The 23,414-nt window shown below is 39.9% G+C and overlaps 1 protein-coding gene across 2 annotated transcripts in view; it reads left to right on the forward strand.

Annotated features, from left to right (window-relative positions):
• Positions 1-597: 597 nt before the first annotated feature.
• Positions 598-23,414, forward strand: part of LRP12 (LDL receptor related protein 12) — a 49,529-nt gene continuing 26,712 nt past the window's right edge. For both annotated transcript variants that reach the window (XM_080338906.1, XM_080338905.1), the window contains exon 1: positions 598-904. In XM_080338906.1, coding sequence (XP_080195032.1) covers positions 826-904 — 79 coding nt within the window. In that variant the 5' untranslated portion in view covers positions 598-825. The remainder of the gene's footprint in view (positions 905-23,414) is intronic.

Consider the following 23,414-nt stretch of genomic DNA (forward strand, 5'->3'; position numbering starts at 1 on the left):
CTCACAGTAGTTTTTCAGTCTCAGTGGTGAAGTGCAGATTTCGCGGTCAGAAACACGCCAGCTGCCGCGGTGGCTCTGTGCTTTACAAACCGGGTTTGATTTCACACAGTTTTGCTCAGGACAGCAGCCAGGACGCACAAACGCCCGCCTGGTTATTGCACGTGTGAGCCGGGAATCCGGCAGCTCTGCCGCCGCAGTGACGGGAAGATGCACCCTCCTTCCCTCCCGCGTCTGAACCCTTCTCCTCGCAGGTCGCCTCCACGGGTCAGCGACACGAAGGCGCGCCCTGGGCGGACAGGCCGCCCCACGGGACGCGGCCCCTGGGGACGCAGCCTCCGCGTAGGCGGACACTAACGACGCTGCCCGGGACGGGGCGGGCGGAGCGCTCCCAAGGGCGGGCCGAAACCTGCCGGCGCCGAAGGAGGAGGAGGAGCGGGAGGTGGCGGAGGGCGGAGCGCGGCGGCCCGGTCCCTCCCCCGCCGTCTGGGGGCCGCTGCTCCGCCCCGCTCGCCCGCCCGGCCCGCGGCTGCCGGGAGCGCCTCCATGCGCTCGGGCCGCCAGTGCGCAGCCGCGGCGGAGCGCAGCCGGGGAGGAGGAAGCGGCGCGGCAAGAGGTGGAGGGAGGCCGAGGCCGGCGGAGGTGGCGGCAGCAGCAGCCCATGGCTCCGCGGGCGGGCGGATGAGGCGCGGGTGTGCGGGCCGCTAGCGCTCCCCGAGGCGGCTGCTCCGCTGGGCGAGGCGCCGCCAGCCCTTCTTGCGGCCGCGGCGGCTCCGGCTCCGTGTTGGGGGCAGGTCCGGCTCCTCGTCTGCCCTGCGGGCTGGTGTTATGGCCCCTTGGGGGAGCGCAGAAGGCTCCCCGGCTTGGAGGTCTGCGCAGCTCCTGCTCCTGGTTGTCTCTTGCTGCGGTAGGTACCGGGGCAGTGACGCCACCCGTCCGCCTCCGTCTGCCGGGCCGGGAGGCGGCCGCCCGCCGCGGGGGAGGGGGAACAAAGCGGCCTTTCTCCCGGCCGGCCTCCCGCGGCGCGGCGGCCCGGCCGGCGCGGGGTCCCTCGGCCTCCCGGGACCGCCGCCGCGTTCCCCGCGGAGACCCTGCTGGTGTCCCCATACTTCCCCAGCCCTGTCCTCCCCTCCGAACTCGGCTGCTCCGGGACTCGCTCCGGGTTTTCTCGTATCTGTGGAGGTGGGCGGAAATCTCCTCTGGGAAGTCCTTAAAACGGAGTCTGGGATCTGGCCCAGCTGCCCTCTGCTTTCTCTCTCGCAGATGTGCGTTGCCGGGAACTCCGGAGTTGGCGTGCGGCCGCGCAAACAAACCAACCCCGAATGCTCTGAGTCACCAATAATCGCAGTCTGTGCATAATGGGGATGCTTGGGAGATGTTCCGCGTCCGGTCGGGCTGGTGTGTGGGGACAGGACGAGCCCCTCGGAGGGGCTGCGGGGGGTCTGGCCCGGTGTGCTGAGTTTGTCACACATCAGCACAGGCCTTGGAGCCCTTCCAGGGACCGTTGCTTCTGCTCAGCCTGCTTTCAGTTCATGCCTGAGTGGCATTTCGTTTATGGCTATAAACCTGTCTTTAAAACAGAACTGCTAATGAAAAATACTTGTGTAAATGTGTTAGGGAATGTACTTACGTTGTTTTTCACAGTACATAAGTGGGCCAGTAATACGCGATAAATTGAAACACTGATAACGTCGCATGTTTTCTCACAGAGTTGTGTTTGTTTTATGAACTTGAGCGTAGGTTGTGTCCGTGGGCCCCTGACGTGGGAAGCAGCCTTTGGCACGGAGCTGGGCACGTGCCTTGCACAGAGGACAGCAACAGGGGCCCGCATTTAGCAGTTTAAATAGGTGCCTCTGCTTTAAACACGTAATTGAGTATAAGAAATATGTTGTGTTTGTCTATGCAGAGGGCTTTGTCCAGCCCATGCCTGTGCTGCAGAGATCCATGTGAACTCTCGAAGTGTAGATGTACCATGGAATTTGTAAGAACATTTCATACTTACACGAGTAGAAGGTAGGCTGCCTCGAAAAGAACTACAGCTGCATCAGTACCTGTAATTGCATAGTTATACTGGTGTAAGTTAGTTTTTGAGGGGCTCTACTTGCATGAAGCAAGCAAAATAGCAACTGGTCTTTTAAATACACACAAAGTTAAGGAAAATAATTTTAATGTCTAGTGGGCTTTTAAAAATTTGATATGTCAAAAGCTAAAGTAAAAACATAACTGGAAGAGAGTTGGCTTATGGTAGAGCAGGAACTGGTAGGGAAAAATCTCAAGTCTGGATAATTAAGCTGTCCTTATGTTTGTATACTTGAGAAATTAAACTTCTGTCCAAGGGCTTTTAACAGACTCTGTATTTGTTTATTATGACAAAATTGAAGTAAAAAGCAAAAATTACAGTTGTCGTGATGTGCCTCATCAGCCTGACTTAAGTATATAGATACTTAGGCAGCATTGTCAGCATTTTCACTATAAAAAATTAAACCACAAGCACAATCTTTAGTTAGAGAAAAAACAACAAAATAAAATTCTTGCTGAATAACATTTTCCTTAGGCCTTAATCAAGGCTTTCCAAATTTCAACCAAGAACAAAGGCTCCGTAAGTTTATTTTGTCTTGCTGGGAAACCTTCGCCATCCATCACCACTACCGGGAAGGAGAAGCTGCTGCTTATTTTGATCAGTGTGCTGCCTCATCCTTGTGAGGGATTAGTTTCTCCTGACAGGTTTTGTTACAAATATCTGAAGTTCTGACCAGTTTCACTTCTCAAAGGAAAGGAATGCTAGAGCATCCAAAGTGAAAGTGAGCATTCGCTGTGCAGTGTAGCCCTATCTTGAGCTGTCATTTTGGTTTCTCTTGTTTGTTTCTTTTGGGAGAAAGAAGTGGGAGTGGGAACTATTCCCTATTAAAGCATTTTACCTTCCTGTACAACTGCTTTTAGCACTTCCAAACTAAACTAATATCAGCATGAATTTGATGGAAGGTACTGCTGACAGCAGAGGTCTGGACTACAGCACTGATCCTCGGCAGAGCCTTGTGGATATCACGATGTTACTGCCTTTTAAGGCTTTGAATACAGTAGGTGCTACTCTAGGTAAAGCATGTTTGGAAAAGCAGTAGTGCATCACTTGGGTTGCCTTTGCTGATGCAGTTTCCACAGCTATAATATCTAGAATTTTCCACTAATTAAAATACTAAATTCACCAAGGTTGATATGTGGGCATTGAGTTCTCCAGAGAATGTTTCTCTGTTTTCTTGTAGTTAGAAGGATGATGGAAGGAAGGTTTTAAAAATTCACTGATGATGACTATAATTACAAAAATTTGAGAAGGAGGAATACTGATGAGTGAAATATTGGAATAGCAACTAAAGTGAATTGTAGCTTGGTGGGGTGTTGGGCAATGGTATATGTTTTCACTGTGTCTGGACTTCCTGTTGGCTTGAGAATCTTACATCTAAGAAATAATTGATTGTATGGGCATCTGTATAATCTTGGCATGGCTTTTAGTGGGACAAATATGGAGGTATTTCTGCATAACTCAAAGGCCCTAACAGCTATCTGAGTTCAAAACAGAACCGTATGTGGTGGAAAGTGGTTTCTTTAGGGGAGAAAATTCATTTGAGAAATTGGCCCTGCTCTTGAGGGTAGTGTTTTTCAAACCAAAGTTTGATGATTGATCGACTGGAAATCAAATTAATCTTAGTCATTTTCTTGTTAGAACACAAGCTTAGAACAGAGAATATAATTCCTAATGTTACTATTTTGTTTGATTTTTATTTAATGCTTAGCAGGATGATGCCGTGATGCTGCATTTTCAGGACCAATTTGGAGGGATTAGTGTTCCAGAGCAGAGGCTGAGTTATGAAAGGGTCTCTGAGGTGGCACAGTGCAAAAGCTAGGATATGCTTTCCTTTGGAACAGAGTCTGGAAGCATAGGTACTTGGCTTCTTCAGATTTCTGGAAAGTTGAATATTTTGTAGTCTTAACTGTACTTGTCACCACAATATATTAATTGGAATTTGTCCCCCTGAATAGAGGGCTACAGGGAGCTGTGTTCTGTACAGTTGGTAGTAGTCAGGGCAGTAGTACAGTAGGTAAATTTCCCTGCTTCTGGCTTTGCCAGATGTAATGAGTATCACGTAAAAACAATTAAAGTAGTGGGACAGCAAGCCTAAAACAGTCCGAAGGTAGAAGGTAGGCGCAGGTAAAGATCAGTCTTTATTTTCTTCATTTCCAGGATGGGTTTGGCATTAGTGAGTACTTCTAGAAGCACCGATGATTGAGAAACATTAGCAGAGGTCAGAAAATTATTATTGCCGAAAATTTTAGTTGTAACAATGTTGTACGTTACTGCTGAGACTGCAATGCTATTGACATTATTCTGTCCCATTAAAGACAGACATATTATCCTTATATGAGCTTTAAAACACTTAGTTTTGGGTTAGAGCCATTTCAGGTTTCTGTGGTACAAATGTTGCTTGATATTACAATGAGACTATATATATGAGTAATTCTTCAATTGGTTTTAAGATAAGGCAGGCAAAATTGTCATAAAAGTTCACTGGTCAGGACCCAGATGTTACTTATAGATCAGTTTGCTAATGATGGTGTGAGGAAGAATAAATAATTCTTCAGGTTTGTTCACCTTGTTTGACATAATAGCCTGAATCATGTAAGCAAATAAAGCCTGCCAGCCAGTTTATTTAATTTTCTAAAGAAGTTGAACTATAAAGCCGGAACAGACTATCCTAAAGGAATGGCTTGGCTTAAAAAATAATAGTACCTTAAACTCTTGAATGTCACTGTTAAGTGATACTTTTGTGATATATTGAACAGTTACATTTTGCAAAGCTGTAAATCACATTATTGGCAAAACTGCTGCATTCAATTTGCTAGAATGGTTTTGTAGTCCTTGAAGTGAAAGTGTCCTAATTTTAATGCCATAGAAATTTATATTCTCTAATAAGTTGATCATATGTCAAGTTGTGCATGTACATCCATATTCAGCTGGCTGTGCAGAGTCACAGTTAGGTCTCTAGCCCAAACATCTCTGAGGTCACATGGACAATATTTAAAGCAGTGTTCGTTTGAGAGAAGAAGTAAAAACCCACATCCTAGAAAACCTTGTAGCAAAAAGAGTATGAAAATTACATCTAAGGTAGTTGGTGTGGTTATTATTATGCACTAAATGAGAACATTGTCAGCCAGAGAAAGAGCAGAGGGGTACCTGTAGCCAAAATCAGGACAGAAGCCACCCGACTCCATTCCTGTCATCAAAGGAACACAGATAATTAGTGTGGCTTTTTTGATTGTTCTTGTCATTGCTAGGAGAGGAGGAGCTCTGTCGAGTTAATGTTCGAAGGGCCCTACAGCTGAATCTATTTGACTCCTTTGCTTTAGTCCTATGTTAGTATCAAATAGATGTAAACTGTATGGATATTATTTTCAGCTAAGCCCTAAGCATATTGTTTTATATTTATCCAGGCTAAAACTTGCAGCTATGATCACTCTTGTGGTTCATTCCCCAATCTCATATTTTAAACTTAGTATCTTTGATACGTTAGGTACATACCTCCACACATCATTTATCTTTTACCATACACTTCAGTTTCCCAAGCTGTAGACATTATTTTCCTACTTGTTAAGTATAACCTATTAATTTCCATAATTTTTTTTAATTAATGACTACTGTTTGTACAGTAAAAATAGTGTGGGTTTTCTTTTGTAGATGTCTCTACATTTTCCAATTTTAATGTTCCATATTGTCCCAGATAGTTAATGATGATGTTAAATACCAGGACAGCTGAGGTATCTAGCTAGGCATTAATGAAAGAGTGTGATTTGTCAACAACCTGTGATTTTTTTGGCTTGTATGTGTTTCAGAATTACTAGCTGTAAGATTTTGTAGTACCGATCGCTTCTGAGGTGTCAGTCAGCAAGATTCAACCTGCTTGGTTTACGTGGTTGTAACAGAATACAGGGTACTGATGCACTCAATACTGTGGAGGTTGGTTGTAGATCAGAGTTCCTGTGTTTATCCCCTCAGTACAGATTAATGCTCCAAGTGGTTTATAGCAGGGTATATAATACCGTACTCTGGAAAATTGTATTGTTCTGACTACATTTTTTGTTTTCTATACTTTTTTTTTTTCTGCAGTTGCTAGTTTACTAGTGCTTTATTACATGAAGGTTTACAGTTGCGTTGAAATACATAGTATTGATTCTTGTCAGTTTCTAAGTTTAAACTACTAAATTTAATATAATTGACAGATCAATGTGAATACTTTGAAAAGCACTATTCTAAATTGTAGTTCCAACTTGTTTCTCTGAACAGATGCTTTAAATTTGAATATACTGTAACTTTTGCTATATTGTTACTGTGTTGATGGTGTCTTTTTAGCAAGACAAGCATATTTAGTAGTTATCTGCTAGATTTTTTTTTTCTTGCTATTCTATTTGACACTGAATTTTAGGTTTTGAGGTAATTTCTGTATAACTTTCTCATCTCTTTTGCAAGGAAAAACTTTCTGGAACTAGTCAGGAAAAAAAAAAAAGTAGTTGTCAATCTTGTTCCATCCCTCTGACTTCTTTGTTACTGGATCAAAAGTAAGTTAGCAAGGAAGAATAAGAGCCCCCCAAAATGAAAGAAAGCTTACAAGTGGAGCATATTTTGAAGGGGAAAAAGAAAAGTCATACAAAATCATTTGGTTTAGTAGCTAGAGTTGTCATAAGATGGTCTCACGTTTCATTTAAGCATCTCATGACTTGTTGGTACTTTCCCGGATACCTTTGGTGGGTTGTGGAATTTTTTAGTGTGCAAGAAAACTGAACTTTTTCATTCTTAGTGAACTATGAACTTTCCACAAAGCAATGAAAGTGAACTAGTTGTGTTTCTCTGAAAGTGGAAAGTACACTTGAACTGCGTATTAGGATGTGAACTGCATGTTTTCACCCGTCTGATTGTGTGTCTGTAATTCATGGCTACCCTTCCCATAACCTCTGAGATGTTTCCTCTGCTAAGTGGAAGCCCCTGGCACTGACTCTGGGTAATCAGAGCAGACTTATAAAGTCAGTTTCATCGAGAAAACAGTAGAATGATCCTCTAACAAGCAGCGTGCACACACTTTGGCATGTGGTGCAAGTCTATAATGAAGTTGTTTGTGTTAGAAACTTAGGAAAAAATGACTCTGGTGGAGGCTTCTGTAACTTGGTTTTACTACTTCAGCTTTGTGTGAACCTGTTGGGAGATGTAGATAGGTCCCTCTGAAAGCACAGATTGTGAGAATAGTTCTTCCATGAAAAAAACATAGGATTTTTGTTTTCCTCTAATTTATCCAGTAGTACTAAGTAATAAGTTTGTTCTAGTCAACAATGTCTATTAAAAATTCAGTGATCTTAATAATTTAGAGAACTACTTTTTTAGGAAGAACTTCTTCATAACTGAAGGTGAGCACGTTATGGCAGAAGATGGAAGTCTTGTTGATGTGTCTGGTAGGGGGAATGCATGTGCTTACATTTATCTGCTCTGGCTTCTAAATTTTAGATATATATTAATTTTCGTGAGACTTTGTTTAGCACCTTTTTTCTGCACTTTACGAAGTGTATTACAATCCAATGAATTAGTATACCCCAATAGGGTGTTTTCGTTCTATTGAAATTGTGTTTTGAGTATGTAAAGTAAAAAAGCAAAAGCTTCAATTAGGAATATTGCAGTAACTGGGACTAAGGTAATGAATAGGTCACCTGCAGTAGATGAACCCATATATATCAGTCTTCCTGTTATCATACAGTATTAAGTGGAGGCTTTAACCTTCCACTTCTTTTTTCCTGGGCGTAGAGCTAAATGGAGTCCTTTCCAAAGAAAGAATGAATCCAGAGACCTAATTAACATGCTATTTTATTGATAATATTCTGCTATTTACTCCAATCTGCTCATCATACTACTAAGCAATTACGTTTTTCCATTTGCTCTGTTCTAGAGAAGTGTTCAGAAGAGTGCATAAGGATTTAACTCAAAATGTGTTTTTATACTGTATGGAAGTATTTGTAACTGGACTTGGGAGAGTACATACTTCTTTTTTTTTCCTGAGTTGATATTTATTTAAAAGTATGGAGATGGAACATTTCTCTTTTCCATGATGCAAACATCAGTTTAAATATTCTGAAAGAGAGGCCTATTGGTGAATTAGGAAAATTAATGATAAAATCATCAGTCACCTATCTCTTGATCACAGTGTCATGCAGCTGGAAGTACTGACTGGGATGGATTTGAGTAGTTGTGTCTTTAGTAGAAATGGCTTTCTTCATCAAAGCACGTTCCATTGTTCATGTTTCCTATGTAAAGGTACTGAAAGAGCAACCAGTTCCATGGCTGAAGTTTAGCCCATGTCTGTGGTGAGGGGTATTCATGAAGACAGAAGAGCTCGGGTGGCGGGGGGGGGGAGGATTGTGACGTCTTGGGAAGGTGCATTCACAGCTGAAGGCTGCAGAACCGTTCTTATGTGTGGAAGAGGAAACCAAGTGGTCTGGGAGAAAAGCTGTTGTGTCTGGGCTGTGCAAGTGGAAGGGAGGAAGGGAACCAGACCTTTTATCTGAAGGGCTGTTACAGTGGCTGAGTGAGCATCTAATCGGTGTAAGAGGTTACTCTTAGGAGTTACCAGCAAGCAAGAAAAGGAGTTTAAGTGCAGGAGGAGCCCAGGAATTGTGTGCATACTCTCAGGCAGTGGGATGCTATGGATTAATGCATTTTACCTGTGCTTTAGAGAATAAGTGGATGAACAAAGACAGATTTTTTGAGTATTTTGTAACTCAGCGTATGGCTTTTGTCAACATTTTGAAACATCCTTTTTTGTGACCCTGCTGTGTGTTCCTCTTTCTGGCTGATAGTGGCATTAGGCAATTTTGCGCTATTAGCAGCTTCACTGCTGGATGTGCCTGGGAGTTGTGTGATTCTAGATTCTAGTTACTACTGACCTCAGTGTTGCTGCTGATCCAGCTAACACTGTTTCCAGTGCCTGTTGCCTAGGTGTTGTCTAGCTTGCCTCACTCCTGTCCCTCATTTCAAATTATCTGTTGTGTCTGTCATCTGTGAGCGCTGTAACAGAGCTTCAGTGATATCACAGTTCTAATGTAAATGGCAATCTAATATACCAAAGCCAAGTGATAATGTTACTACTCTCTCGTTAAGTTCACAATAGCAGCTCTTTCTGTTTCTTCATCCATTGTGGAAATCTGTGGCAGTTCTGTACAGCCCTTTCACCCTTGCACTGTAGATGAATAAGACTGGGAAAAGGACTATACCTTTACCGGCTTGCCATAGTGAGGAACACAATCTGTTTTTCCCACTCTCTGTTGGAACCACAGAGCTTGCAGGTGGTGCCTTTGGGGTCCACGAGGAGTTTTCCTGCAATAAGAGATCCTGTGTTCTGAATGTGCAGATGAGGATAAGCAGCAGTGCTGCAAACTGTCCTGTGCCGTGACATCTCCCAGGGATTGACTCCCTTGCAAGTCAGATCTGCTCAGAATGAAAAGTTAGTCACAGCTGGGGAGTTGAGAAACACCCCGCTGTGCACTCCTAACAGAAAGGTCTAGTAATATTTGACAGTGACTTTTTGGAATGAGTATCATGAAATATTCAGATGTGCATCTGTCTAAAATGTTAATTAAAAGCATGGAGGCCAGGCAGATGTATGTGGCAATCGAGTGAGTAAGCCTACAGTTGAATGTTTTGCCATTTTTCTGGAACTGTCTTTAGTTTGTGGCTTTACAAAGGAGGTGGATCTGAACTCTGGACAGCCATTTAGAGCATTGGACATGAAGGAATTTGACATGAAATGCAATAGGTTTCAGAAATGATTAATGACCAAAATAAAGCTGAATTTAAATTTTTTGTCTGAGATCCTGCTTGCTGACATGCTGCACATTTGAGAGCCAGTGAAGTCTTCAAAGCACCTCAGTTGAAATAAGCATTGAGGTTTCCCAGGCATGTGTGTGTTAGTCAAGTAGAACATGGGAAGGAGGTCTGAACTAGCTTTAAAGTTGTGAGTTGTTGAACATAGTTTATAAGTTATTGCAACTAAAGTAAGGATCATGGCATCAGATTAAGGAACTCCTTCATGCCTGTGCTGAAATACCATGTACTTTTGGTGTATTTTTGAAGCGTCAATATATTTAGACATGTAATCAGAATTTATGTTTTGTAGTTCATGGAGTTCCATTGTTTTGGGCTTACTTTTTTCCCTATATCTGTAAATCTGCTCTTAGAACTAGAAGGATGTGCACTTAAATGAGCCATATACTTTGTTATATAAAAGCAGAGAAATAGAAATTCGAACATGTAGGCATTATGTCTGACATTGATCTTGTACTTGTCACAATGCTATGTCACATCTTTTGCTATTTTAAAATTCAGTGTCTCCCTTTAAAAAGGGTGTAGGAGCAAGTGCTGAATTTTGTTAGCAGGTTGGCTTTTAATAGAGTGGAATGTCTGCCTGTGTATGTAACTTTTTACCCTTTATTTTACAGCTGAATTAGTGTGTTGAAGCCTAATTTACTCATTTTTCTCTTCAAGCTACATTCTTTTAAAGGAAACTCATAGCTATTTGAGCCTTAGAACCTTTCTGTAGCAGTGTAGAGTGAAGCATCCCCTGTTGTAGCATGGTCATGATTATTTAAAAAAAAAAAAAAGGATTACCAAGTACTGTATTCTTCAGTTAAACTTCTGAAGATACAGAATTTTCATATTTGTGTATAACTTCTGTCATTAATCTACAACTTTGTTTCCTAAGCCAAGACTAACTTGCTCTGTTGTCTCCTGTTTTGCTGACGACCGCATTAGCCCTTCCTTAGTGAAGTTAGCAACTGACTTAATCCATAATTCTGTGGCAGCAGCAGTTGAGAAAATCAGGGTAAATCTTTGGTTTTCCAATGAGTGTATGATTTTCTGTAAGTACTACTAAGTCCTGTGATTGCTTTGAATATGTATATACCTGTTTGGAAGGGAGGGAGTGAGTGTAGAATTTTAATCCACTCTCAGCCTTGACTTTGCTGTGCTTTGTTGTGATCAGTTTAAATTTTACTGCTGACATCAGTAAGATCAAAGTCAAATCCGAATGAACTGATTTTAAAAAAGTAGTAAAATTATTACCTGCACTTTGATAATTGTAAGCAATGAAATTAACTTTAGACCTTAGGAATTTTCAGTAGCATGTTTATTAGCTCAAAGTTATCTTTATAAAAAGTTACATTTGAAAGTTTTATCCATCAAGTATTATTGTAGACCGTTTATTTCTGTTGTTGGTCCACATTAGTAACCTATACGGTTTGTTTTGCTTTGAGAGGACAAAGACCATCAGGTGTGCCATCTGTACCACCACTTCTAGCTGCAGCAAGGCTAACAGTTACCTTTTGGGGACTGAACCAGCTAAAATACTTCAAGAGTGAATACACAGGTCTCTTGAGAAATCACATTGTCTTGGTGCCACAGCACTTGTAATGACCAAATCCATGTAAAAGCTGTCTTGAAATGTCAATGGATAACAATCAGTGGTGAAGTATAAACAGTGTAAGAATTTGCAAGTATTCTCTCTTCATAGTATGTACTTTATCACAAGACTTGCTCTTCAGTTTTGCAATCTATACCAACTTGGAAGGACTTCCTAATTTTAGAAAGCGGTGTATGTATATACTATCAATAAAAGATGAGGAATGGAAAACTCAGATACCATGAAATACTCCAGACTTCCTTTATGCTTCTTTCCCAGAACTGTACCTCTTGTAGTGATATCCTCTTCCTTTTTTTTGAATAGCAAACACACAGTGAAAACAGTGCCCTTAAACTGTGGCATATTATTCATTAGGCAGTCGCTCATGGGTAATTCTAAGGGGTGTAATCTGCTTTCATCAATGCACAAGTGTTACAGTGCTTTTCATGCAAATTGAAAAGAAGCTACAACTTCCTATTGAGTTTGGAAAATAATATTAACACAAAATACTACTATCTTTTTTACATAGCTGTTTTTCCAAACATTCCTCATCCCTTTCTTCAAGAAACCATTTTGTTTCATTCATACACTGGTTGAATCTTAGTCCCCCAACAAATAGCTGCTGTTTGAGTTTATTTCCTTAGTTGGCTGTTATTTCATGTACAACATCTCTTTGTAGAAGAACACTTGGGTATCAAGTGGTGACTTGCTGGTACTGTGCTTTCTTCTTAAAAACAGGCTTATACCAAAAGAATATTATAAACGTAACTCATATCTAAACTTACTGTGCTTTACTGATGTCACATACTTGGAAACAAGCCTTCAATGAATATTTTTCTTTTAAAATATTTTTTGTGTAGTTGCCTAAAAGGTTTTTATTATCTGAGGTTTGAGTATTAAGATAGACTAATCACTCCTCATGCTGCCAGTATTCCCATAAAATATTGTTGTTCGCAGGGTAGAAGCTGAAGCCCAGAAAATAAATAGCTCTTCATGATTGTGCATGAATAGTTTGTTACTGCACATTTCTGGCCCTATGCTGATTTTATGTGGGAGTGCGAAGTGGCGAGTGTTGGTTTGCCCTAACTGAAGGTGGAATCAGTGTGGGAAAAGACAGACTTATTACAGGGATGAGAGGCAGCGGGGGGGTGACTTAGTGATCTGAACTGCTCTTTGGAGAAGTCACAGTCCTCCATGCAGGCAGACTAGTCTGTCCCTCAGCTGGAAAATTGAGGGTGAAGAGTCGTCCTAAAGCATTTAAATGCAAACAGCACTGTTTTGGGAAAGATGCAGTTGCTGAGTTTCCGTTGTGAAACTGGAAATAGGCTACTTTGAGAGCAGTGTTTCTGTACTGCTTTATTTAAAACTCCAACTCTTATCCTTGGCTGTTTGTACAGGTGTGACTACCAATTAATTTCTCTCATCCCCAAAATGCCAGTCCTTTTCTGCTCATAAGAAACACAGTCCATTGTGCGTTTTGGCTGTTGTTTCTTAAGTGACTGGATGCAGGCAGCTTTAAAAGGTTTAGTGATGAGCTACTGCTTAGAGAGCTCCTTCAGACCACCTGTCTCTTATTGGAAACAGACAGTACAGCATTTTTTCTCAAAGATTATTGTATTCTATATGGAATTGCTTACATTTAGTAACAAGAAATTGTACAATGAAGCCTTAATATTGGAACACAATGTATTTTTTTTTAAATGAAATTCTTATTAGCTGGATTTTTGGGACTGTCACTCTTAAGCCAAATGTGGTAGACATAGTCCGAAATATTTGGAAGTTATGGGGAATGTACAGATGTGCACATCTGCTCTTATGCTGTGTGATCCATGTGAAACCGGGGTCAAGTTGATATTCAGATCACCAGATAACAGTGAATATGCACAAGATAAACAGCTGAAGTGGCTTTTGGAGTATGGGGTTGAACTCATGGACAAAGGGATAGGCAGGAATTACGTAACTTGACCTTCAGTTAAGGTGTTTATCTGAATGATGCTTGGCAAGGATTTCCTTGGAGGAAGAGCTGAAACATGTTTTGGTATAGTATCTCATATATTTAATAAGATTTTTTAGGAAACTAGACTGCAGAAAAAAAAAGTTGTTAACTGTTTTCAGGAAGGAAGTTAATGACTCACGTAAGCATATGTAGTGAGAATGTTTTTTTTGGTCAAGAAAGGAATAAATGAGAAGAGGAGGCAGTGGAAGAGCTTTTGTCAAGGCAAAAGTGCAGATAAGGTGTACTAGGTGTAGGAGTAGCATACAGGAAGGTAATTACAAATATGAATGTCAGGGTAAATAGCGATAAGTATTTTGGAAATACCTGTTAGGTCACATTCTTTTCTCCAAGGTTTTAATTCCTCTCATTATGTTTAAGCTTCTCTTCCTATTTCTGCTTTTGTCACGGGAGCTCTGTCCTGGAGAGCGTGTCTGTGTGCGCACACATGACTACCTGCCTTTTCCCCGTGGGAGGGCTCATGGGTTGGTAAGATTTGTCAGTGTACCTCTCTGTGTTTTCTTGGTGAACATCCCAGGACCTGGAGGGGCTGGGGAGTGTGTCTGTGTATGAACCCCCTTTCCTGTCTCCATTGGTGGGACTGACACACGGGCAATCCTGCGAACACGGCTATTGGAAATTGGGAGCCTCACACCATCTGTATTGAAGCAGAGAGGGATGGTGCAGCCCCAACTGTGACCATGTTTCTGTGGAAGGAGACAGCTTATTTCTTTGTCACTTATCTCCCTAGGGCTTTTTTATTAAGATGGTAACATTAGGTAGAAGCGAATGGGCCAGTTCACACCTCTCTAAATGTGCCTGTTTCAATTATCTAACTTCTTGGAAATCTATTTGCTCATTTGAATTGCTGTGAACTTACATCTAAAACAAGAAGGTTCAGAGCACAATGAATCTATAATGAATTTTATAGACATTTCCAATTTCTTGCAAAGCGCTCCGATGGAAATGATGATCCTGTGGCCCTGGGGTACATGCATGTGGTGGACAGAGGGTCAGGGAGGGCGTATCTGCACATTGTTGAGAAGGAAAGCAGGATGCACTTCACATTCTGTGTTACAGAAAAGAGTGGGATAAAAGTGAAGGATGCAGGACTTCTCTTGCATGTTTAGAGCTACTGCAATGTAATAAAACTTGGGATTTTGTGACTTGTACAATGTGAGACTTTTTTTCTTACTGGCTCTATAGAGGGTAGGCATGGAAAGTGCATTTAGAGTCATACAAGCAGCCTTTATTGTACACTATGGCATCTACACGTAATTGTGGTTTTTTAATTTCTGTAACAAATACCTTGAAAAAAGTCAAAACCAGAATCCGTGTAGTAAATTACCCGTGTGTCTACTTTAACGCATTCCACTTTTTCCTGTGGTAATTTGTGTGTCTCAAGGATGTAGTTTGACAGCAGGGAAAAGATATACTTAAGTGTTTTGAAAAAAACTTTGTTCTGCCTTCTTTGACTATTGTTACGTACTCCGTGTCTGTCTCGGAAGTGCCGCACTCTGCTGAACTGCAGCTGCCTAAACTGGCTGTCAAGTCGAATGCTTATTCAACTCTACAGAAAGGATTTCTTCACTTCATTTTGCAATTGTGGAGTCATAGTACTATACAACACTCTTGTTTCTAGTTTCTTGCAGTAAAAGATTGTGCTTATCTTTTCTAACTACTGGGAATCGCTGTGGCAAGAGGCTCCAGTACCCTCCAGTACTGTGCAATGTAAAAAGAACTGTTCTGGCTGTCAGATGTGCACTTCTTTTCATCACATATTAAGGTGTAAGTGTTAACTATCTTTATATTGCAGTTACTGTTTTGTGACTGTTTTCACATAAGCTTTCCTCTATAGCTGCCCTCATTACAATTGATCTAATTGAGACTTTTCTAAATGCTTCCTGAAGTTTCCACTTTGGAAAAGGGACAAGTGTGATGTTCAGAAGTTTGAACTTTGCTCTGAGCGATTTGGGAGGAGAAAGGGAAGATGAGGCACGATGAGGAGTGTTAGCACAGGACACCTGTTAAGTCAAAGTTCTGTTTCACTTGGTTTTACTATCCTGTTGATCTGCAGTGGTTCTTTAGTACTGATAGCTTTATCACTTATTAACGTTACTTAAGTTTATCTATTCTTTCCTTTGTGCTTCCCACCACCTGGGCAGATCTGTCCATGGGAAACACAAAGCCATCATATTTGCTTTCTTCAAACCCTCTTGATTCTGCTGTGGTCCCTATAAAGCACTGCCATCTGATTGTGCTTTGGCACCTTGTGGGCTGGGATGTCCAGTTGTTCTATGTGTCTTGCTCTTTCTACTGTCCTTTCCTTTACTAGGTAAAAAATGCAGCATATACAGTTCACAAAGCAGTGAGCTCTGTGGAGCAAGAGTTGGTTTTCTTCTTTGTACAGTTCCTGACACAATAAAGTTATAATCATGATAAATGCTTATTTGTGCTGTTATGAAAAATTGCAGCAATATGTTACCATGTTTTACAGATATAATAAGGAAAGTAAAGAAGACTCCACATTTTTTGAAAATGTATTTTTAAGATACTGCATAGTGTCTGAAATAAAAGCGTGTTACACTCTTCTACAGGTATACTCATGCTAATGTGTGAGGTATGGCACCAGCATCATTCTTGCAGGACAAGAATCACAGGATTAATAGCAGATAACATGGAAGTGGGGGAAAAGGAAAGATCTCCTTTCCAAAGAGAGGGAAAGAAATACTGGTTTGGGTCTTAGAGATTTACACCTGTTTCTCTATTGTTTTTTAATTATACAAGATGTTTCAAAAAATAGACCCAAATTTAAAGCAGTAGTGATTTCAAATTGGGCACATCTTTTTAAAACACCCTGTATAAATACATATAGGCTGCTACTAGACTTAAAATACCTATGGAGCTTCCTGAAGATTTCTATTTTAGACTCAACAACTTGAATAAATGCAGTAGCTGTAGCAGAGTTTTCTCAAACTGCACATAGGACTTGGATAAAACACAAGTTTTACTGGATTATAAATTTTACTGGACATTTCCGTATCATTTGTTTATTTTAAAACTAATTTGTTTGAACAAAATAATGTTAAAATAGCAAGGCTGTCACACACAGAATTCTTACATGGTTGCAGAGCATACTCATGCAAGTGTGTGTGCACATATGTTCGTACCTGGAGTATGCCTTGGCTATTTTAGGATCTGATTCTTAATTAAAGAAGCTATTAATCTGAGTAAAACCAATTTCATATCTTGCAGGCAATCTGTCGTCTTTGAATAGAAGCAGTTCATGGTGCATTTTGAGGAATGCAGAATGTTATAACCGGCAAGTTAAAGCAAGTTCAGCTCTTCGTCTTCCTAAGTCCTGAAGATATTTAATAAACAGCATAGTTTAGGCAAGTCTAGAAAATTGGTTCAGCTAGTTAATAGCCTTTGCTATCATAGCAATTGAGATTTTGAAGCTGAAAAGTAACACTAGAGTTATGTGTATTGAATGTCTTTTTAAATGGTGAGAATGGAAGCATCTATATGTTGTGGTTCCCTTGAAACTCAGTGACATCTCCACTTCTGTCTTCTATAATTAGAATAGATCACATTAATTTCATTATTCTGAATAATTTTGCACATGGCTGTTTGCATGACATTAACAAAAAACTTTGTTTTACAGATGCTGAAGGATCAGGCGAGAAGTGCGTTGCCTTAGGAGTTCTCAGCTCCTTTGGCTGTGCTTTTTACTGTGTTGTTGCAGTCCATATGAATGGTGGCATGCTGAGTTAGGAATGCGTGCAAGGTTACTCCTACAGTTTAATTTAGGGAAGCATTAATAAAAGACAGACTTTCCTGTATTACTGGAAGATAGCTGGACAGATTGTATGACGTTTCATGTAAATTCAGTTTCAGTCTGAATAGGTGCTAAGGGTCTAAAAAGGCAGTTGACAGACTTTGCATAAACAAGTCTGCACAAGTATTTGCAAGGTCTGTGGTTTCTGTGAACTTTTTTTGTAAATCAAAGAAAACAAGCTTTCTTGAGAACTCTGTAGTGCTTTTAAATTCTATCAGAAAGAAACTAAAACACATTAGAGAGTATAAAAGGTTGTCAAAATCAAAGTTTTATTTCTAGCAATAAGTAGCAAGAAGGGAAGAAAACACAGTTTTATCTTTCATGTGAGGATATTTTTCCTGATGCAATAAACATGCTGTGCGTTTATGATTTTTATATTTGATGTATGTGCAAAATGTGCATGTAAATATACTGTTGCTTCACCACCCTTTCTAGTAAATGGCTTGCATTCAGTTCAGTTATGTCATTACAGGGAATGTGCTGGGATGCTTTGCAGTTAATTCTGATTTATTGTTGTTGCCTTCATGAAGGTAGAGTTGAAACTCAGCAGGTATATACTGTTGACTCCAGTATTCCCTGGTTTGCTCAGGCCAGTATTCCGGAAAAATCTAGCAAATCTGGAAATTACTGTTAGATTGCTTGATTCCCCTGCTTTTGCTCCAGTCAGAAGCATGAAATTTCCTCCTTGATTCATGCCTGAACTGCGACATTTTAGCACATCTGTTGAATAAAGACTTAAATAGATTTTGTAATTTTATTTTATGAATCCAATGAGCTTTCTGGATTTCGATACCATTATTCTCTGGATAGATATTAGGCAGTGATTTTTATTTTTTTTTCCTTCTAACATGACTAGAATTTTTCTCTTCTGTTTTGAGTTTTTGGTCACATGAAATGTAGGCTCTATAATAAAGATGTAGCAGTGGAGCAGTGTTTTCCTTCTTTTCAAAAATCCTCGTGATTCTCCCTTACCCCCCAATATCAAGTACTCCTACACTACTTGAGTCTTTTTTGGAAAAAAAAACATTTGAAAACTGAGTCATTCCGTCACCTGGAACTAGAAGCTTGAATGTTTTGAGGGTTCCTGGTAGGTATTCATGGGCTAAGAGCAGATAATATTTTCATTTCTGCAAGCTTTTAATAGATTTATGATGAATGTTGTTATTAGTTTATGAATAATTATTTCCTTTCTTCTGTTAAGACAGAACGGAGTCAAATCATTTGAAGAAAACAGGATAAGCAGCAGTATTATATTTTAACAATATGTATCCTGAGCCCTGCTTTAACTGTCTTGCTTCTGATAGAGATCTAAACCCTTCTGGCTGGCTGTAGATGCTTGTTTGGGGTTTTTCTGTGGTGTATTTTGTTCACTCATTTGTTCTTAATATAACATACTAGCTGTATGTAGACTCTTGCCTTCTGCCATTTGTTCCTGTAGCTCTAAGGAATTAGGATGCACATCAGTCTAAACCTGCATGGAGCAAAACCAAAACTAAGTTCTTTACTGTAACAGTGATTTAAAGAAACTGTAGTAGACAAAAATATAAAGTGTGTGGAGAGTATCAATCAAATCTGAAATACTCTTCCCCCTACTGTATAAGCACCATGCAACCCACACATGGAAATTTTCCCCTAGTCTGGCACTTCTAAAATGTGAAATACTTTCAGTATCTGAAATGGAATTTCAGAAGAGTAGTTACTGCAATCGAACATGTACAAAGGCTCTGAACAATCCTTTGTTTAAATAATTGAGTTTTATTATTTTAAACGTAGCGGTTTAAAATAGCTAGAAACTTCAGATGTTTTCTAGTTTTGTAAGTAATACAGCAAGGGAATGTTTTCAAATAGGAGGGCACATTATTAGGTTTGCATTCATGATAGGGTCTAAACAGTTAAGAATAGGCACCTAAGCCTTATAAAGGAGAAAGTTTAAGGATAGGCATTGTGGTCTCCCTTGCTTCCCCTGCCCAGCTACCCCTGTCTACTCTTTTCTTCTGATTCACCTTCTTCTTTTTTTTTTTTTTTTTTTTTTAGGTTACTTGAGATTTAGCTATAATTTAGTAGAAAATATTTGCTATTTGAACTGATTAGTTGATTTTAGTAATTTTTTTTGTTTCTCCTCTTAGTCTAATCTGAAGTACTGCACTGGACAACTGCCTGAGAACACGTACAACTTGCAGGCAATGGTCAGGGGAATAACTACCCTCATACCTGGCTGGGCAGAAGTGTAGGGTTTGAAGTGAATAGAACTACTTATGTGCTTAAAATCAGGAATCTTGTTGAAGCTGAGCCAGTGTCTCTGCTAGATTTCCAATTTCCACTGCTTGCTGCCAAGTATATTAGAGCTGTCTATAAATAGTTTGTGGAATTTTTCAGTGAGAATCAAAAAAAAAGCCAGGTTCTTTACTGTCCCCACCTTTTCTAACTACAGCTGAGAAGTTTGAACTGGTTTTGCTGAAACTTTCACACAAAAATACTTCTCTTAAGTCAAGTTGGTTTAGTTATTAATATAAGTTTTTGTATTTTAATGACAATACAGAAAAAATAGTCTCGTGGGATTTACAGGTGTGACTGAATGTGGTTGTGGTGTGGTTTTTTTTTTCCCTCCATGTGCAGCATTAAATCAGAGTTGCTATAGTTACTGCTCTAGCTTCTCTTTTGCAATATAGAATAAAGGAACTTCGGGTTATCTTGCTCATTCGGGGTGCAGAGGTCCCTTTCAAAGGTGTTTCCTGTTCTCTCTCTTGCAAGAGTCTCTCCTGCTGGTACACCCAGAGCAGAGGTTTGTGCTGCATGAGATACAGCCAAGGACACAATTGCTGGTTGCTCTCCGTGTTTGATGAGCAGGAGTGGGAGAGCTCACGTTGTAGACTCTAGCATCTTCCGAATGTTTACTTGATGTATCCCGGTGGTGCCAAGGGTGTTTGGATACTCCAGCATCATCTGGCTGACAGCATCTATGAAACTTCGAATTATGTTAGCATCTCAGTATAGTTTATATGGAATTTTGTAAATTTTCTTTTGTGTGTTGCAACGGCATTCACAGTTGGTGTAATATTAGTGAATAAAGTACACAGTGCTTAGTGAATCCAGGAGAACTTGTGTTGCTCATGCCGAATGACTGCGGAGGCTCTGCAGCTTATGGCTGAAGTTGAGGTGGAGCCTCCCTGGCAGCACTGGAGCTGTGGTGGGCAGAGGTCCCACTCCTGCTGTTGGATACCTGGGCCTGTCTCTGAACTAGCACATCCCACAGCCTGGCAGGAACGCATTTGTGGACTAAAACAAGTTACGCTGAAGATCCAATGCTTGCACTGTGTACACTTCTGAAGGGATTTCCTTGGACTAGCTCTGGTGTGACCCAGAGGACTGAGTACCCATTATGAGTAGGAGGGTGGCATCTAAATGGAATCCAGTTTGGTGGTTCCAAGGCCACAGCGTAATGTGAACCAAAAGCACATGAAAAGGAGCAGATCAGGAGACTGAGAAGCATGCTCCTGATCTGAAATACCATCCTAATGCAGACAAATCCCAAGTTAACAAAATAAAGTTATCAGGAATAAAAGATATATTTTGTTTTGGTAGAGAAGTTAATAGATCCGTTATGACCTAATCGTTGTATATTCTTCAAATCAAAGCACTGACTTGTGTAGTGAACTTAGGTATTTTGTTTTATTTTAGGGTACCTGTTTTAATAATCTATTTTTGAAGAATGAACTGAGACTTCTTGGTGGGGATGATAACATTGCAATGCTAAAGAATGTAAAAGGAGTAGACTTTTTTTTTAAGGTGTTTAAGTCAATGTTATCATGATTATAGGAATAAAGGTATGAGCTATTGCTCACTCAAGTACTGATTAACTTAGGGTTTAGGCTCTGTACAGTGAATGTAGATTTGGTAATTTCCTGGCTGTGCTTGTTCACCAAGAGATGAATAAAGACCTGGTTTTCAAAAGTGTCATGCAGCTACATGTCATTTTAAGTCCCTCTGTGAGGAGGAGAGGACAGTGTAAGTGTGAAGGGGCAATACAAATACGCAATGCTGGACAACAGGTTTTAACTATACAGTGCAGACTTTCAGCAGCACCATACCCATTATTTTATAGCCAAGCAATAATTTTCTAGGCACAAAATGGTAGACATTAGTTGTCATAAAAAGAAAAAGTAAGAATCTAAAACCTACATAAAACAATTCAATTGCAAAATTGATTCTCTAGTTCTTGTCTTCATTTTCTGAATAAAACTACATCACAGTTGGGCTAAACTAAAAACAGTACTACATAGAATAACAGCATTGAGTATTGTAAACAAATGCTGTGCTTTATTTGTTTTTACAGTGCAATTTTATGTGCTTATTTCCTGCTTTTGTATCATAAACACATTTAAATAAGCCACTATATCAGTACAGTTTCATATCTTAGTAATTTTTATTCTTTCCATAATTAAACAAATTAATTATGCCATTGTAGTATTTGAGTATACAACACTTTTTATTTTGCATGAACATTAGCTTTCACTGTTTGAAATTTTACATATATTTACTGTATCTTCTATGTAGCAGATGTTCTGTTATAGGGATTTGGGATAAATCTTGTCACTCTGTTGCTCAGCTTGCCTTTAGTAGAGAACTCTGGCTGATGTCTACACAGCAGTAAGGCTTTATCTCAGTGTTTCTGTCTATTGCATGTGTAATTTTACATTGAAATAAAAGGTTATTTAATCCTTCCCTTACCTGAAGGATAATTTACATCTTGCTGCACAGCTTAGTGCTGTTTTACAAATGACCACCTGAAATTCCTATGACTCCAGTACTTAACCCTAAGGAAATACGGAAAAGAATTGCATATAGCTTGTTAACACCAAGCTGTTCATTTAAAAATAAGTAACACGAATTTTGTCAGTATTTCTTGCAAAGATTGTTCAACTAAACTGGAGATTATTGATCAGTTAATGCCTAAAATTCAATACAGTCACTTGTCATGGTTTTTAAATTGCCTTTTGTCATGAAATACATGAATTTATGCAGAAGCATGTGTTGCCCCTTTGTCAAGGAAGTAAGCAACAGCTGGGTATAGGACAAAAACTTCTGCTCAAAGATGCAGTGCACTATATAAAAAGAACAATACGAACATGAAAATATGAGATGGCTGTGGATCATGAATCTTGAGTAGTTAATCCAAATACATATTGGTGCACAAATGTGTTAATTTGATTTTATGCATATCTCTAATCAAAAGGATGCAGTGGTTGCAAACTGATCTATCAGAAGGCAGGAAATAATAAAGTGGTGTCACCTGTAAAGGCTGTGACTGGGTTCTGTAGGAATCTGAAATGACACAGCTGCTTTGCTTTGTTGCTGAATGTAGAGTCGTAACAAATGTTGCCTGGCTTCAGTGGACTGTGCACTCTGGGCCCTGCCGCACCTTCATTTGAAGCATTCCCTGTAGCAATAATACTGTTTATTTCATGAGCTGTTCTGGGAGGGTAAGTTTCAGATGCTTAGACTGCTGCCTTTTTTTTTCCTTCGCTGTTTACTCCACTTTCAGTTCCTTGTCGCTTGCAATGTTAAGTTGCACATGTAGCTCTGTTCCTGTCTTCTGAGGAAGGCAAAGTCTGAATTTCTGTGATACAGTTTAGTGGTAGGAGAACACGTTCGCCGAGATAGAAGAGAAAGTACAGGAGAAACCATATTCTCAGAGACTCTTCTAGATTATAAAGGCTGAAAAAAAAATCTAGTCCCTTTTGTACCCTCATGTTCATTTGAGATTATACAAAGTGTTTTTTTTTCCTCAGGTGCATAATCCCAATTTACTGTGTACTACTCCTGAAGAGTTTGGCAGCAGTATGACTATATACCTATGGATATGTAGCTCTTTGCTGTTGTTACGGAATTAAATCCCTGCAGCTAATGCATTTAATTCTAAATGCACAGTAGTTTAACAAATATATGTGCAAAGCATTCAGGAGATGAGGAGCTCGTGAACAATGACCCAGAAGACTAAGCGGCATCCTGCCTAGTTTTTTTGGCTCATTAACTATGTGTGACCTACATGTAAATAATTCAATATCGTATTTTGGGTTACATACAGAACAAATGTGTTTATCAT

The sequence above is a fragment of the Nesoenas mayeri genome (genome assembly GCF_963082525.1).
Source record: "Nesoenas mayeri genome assembly, chromosome: 2".
NCBI classification, from domain to species: domain Eukaryota; kingdom Metazoa; phylum Chordata; class Aves; order Columbiformes; family Columbidae; genus Nesoenas; species Nesoenas mayeri.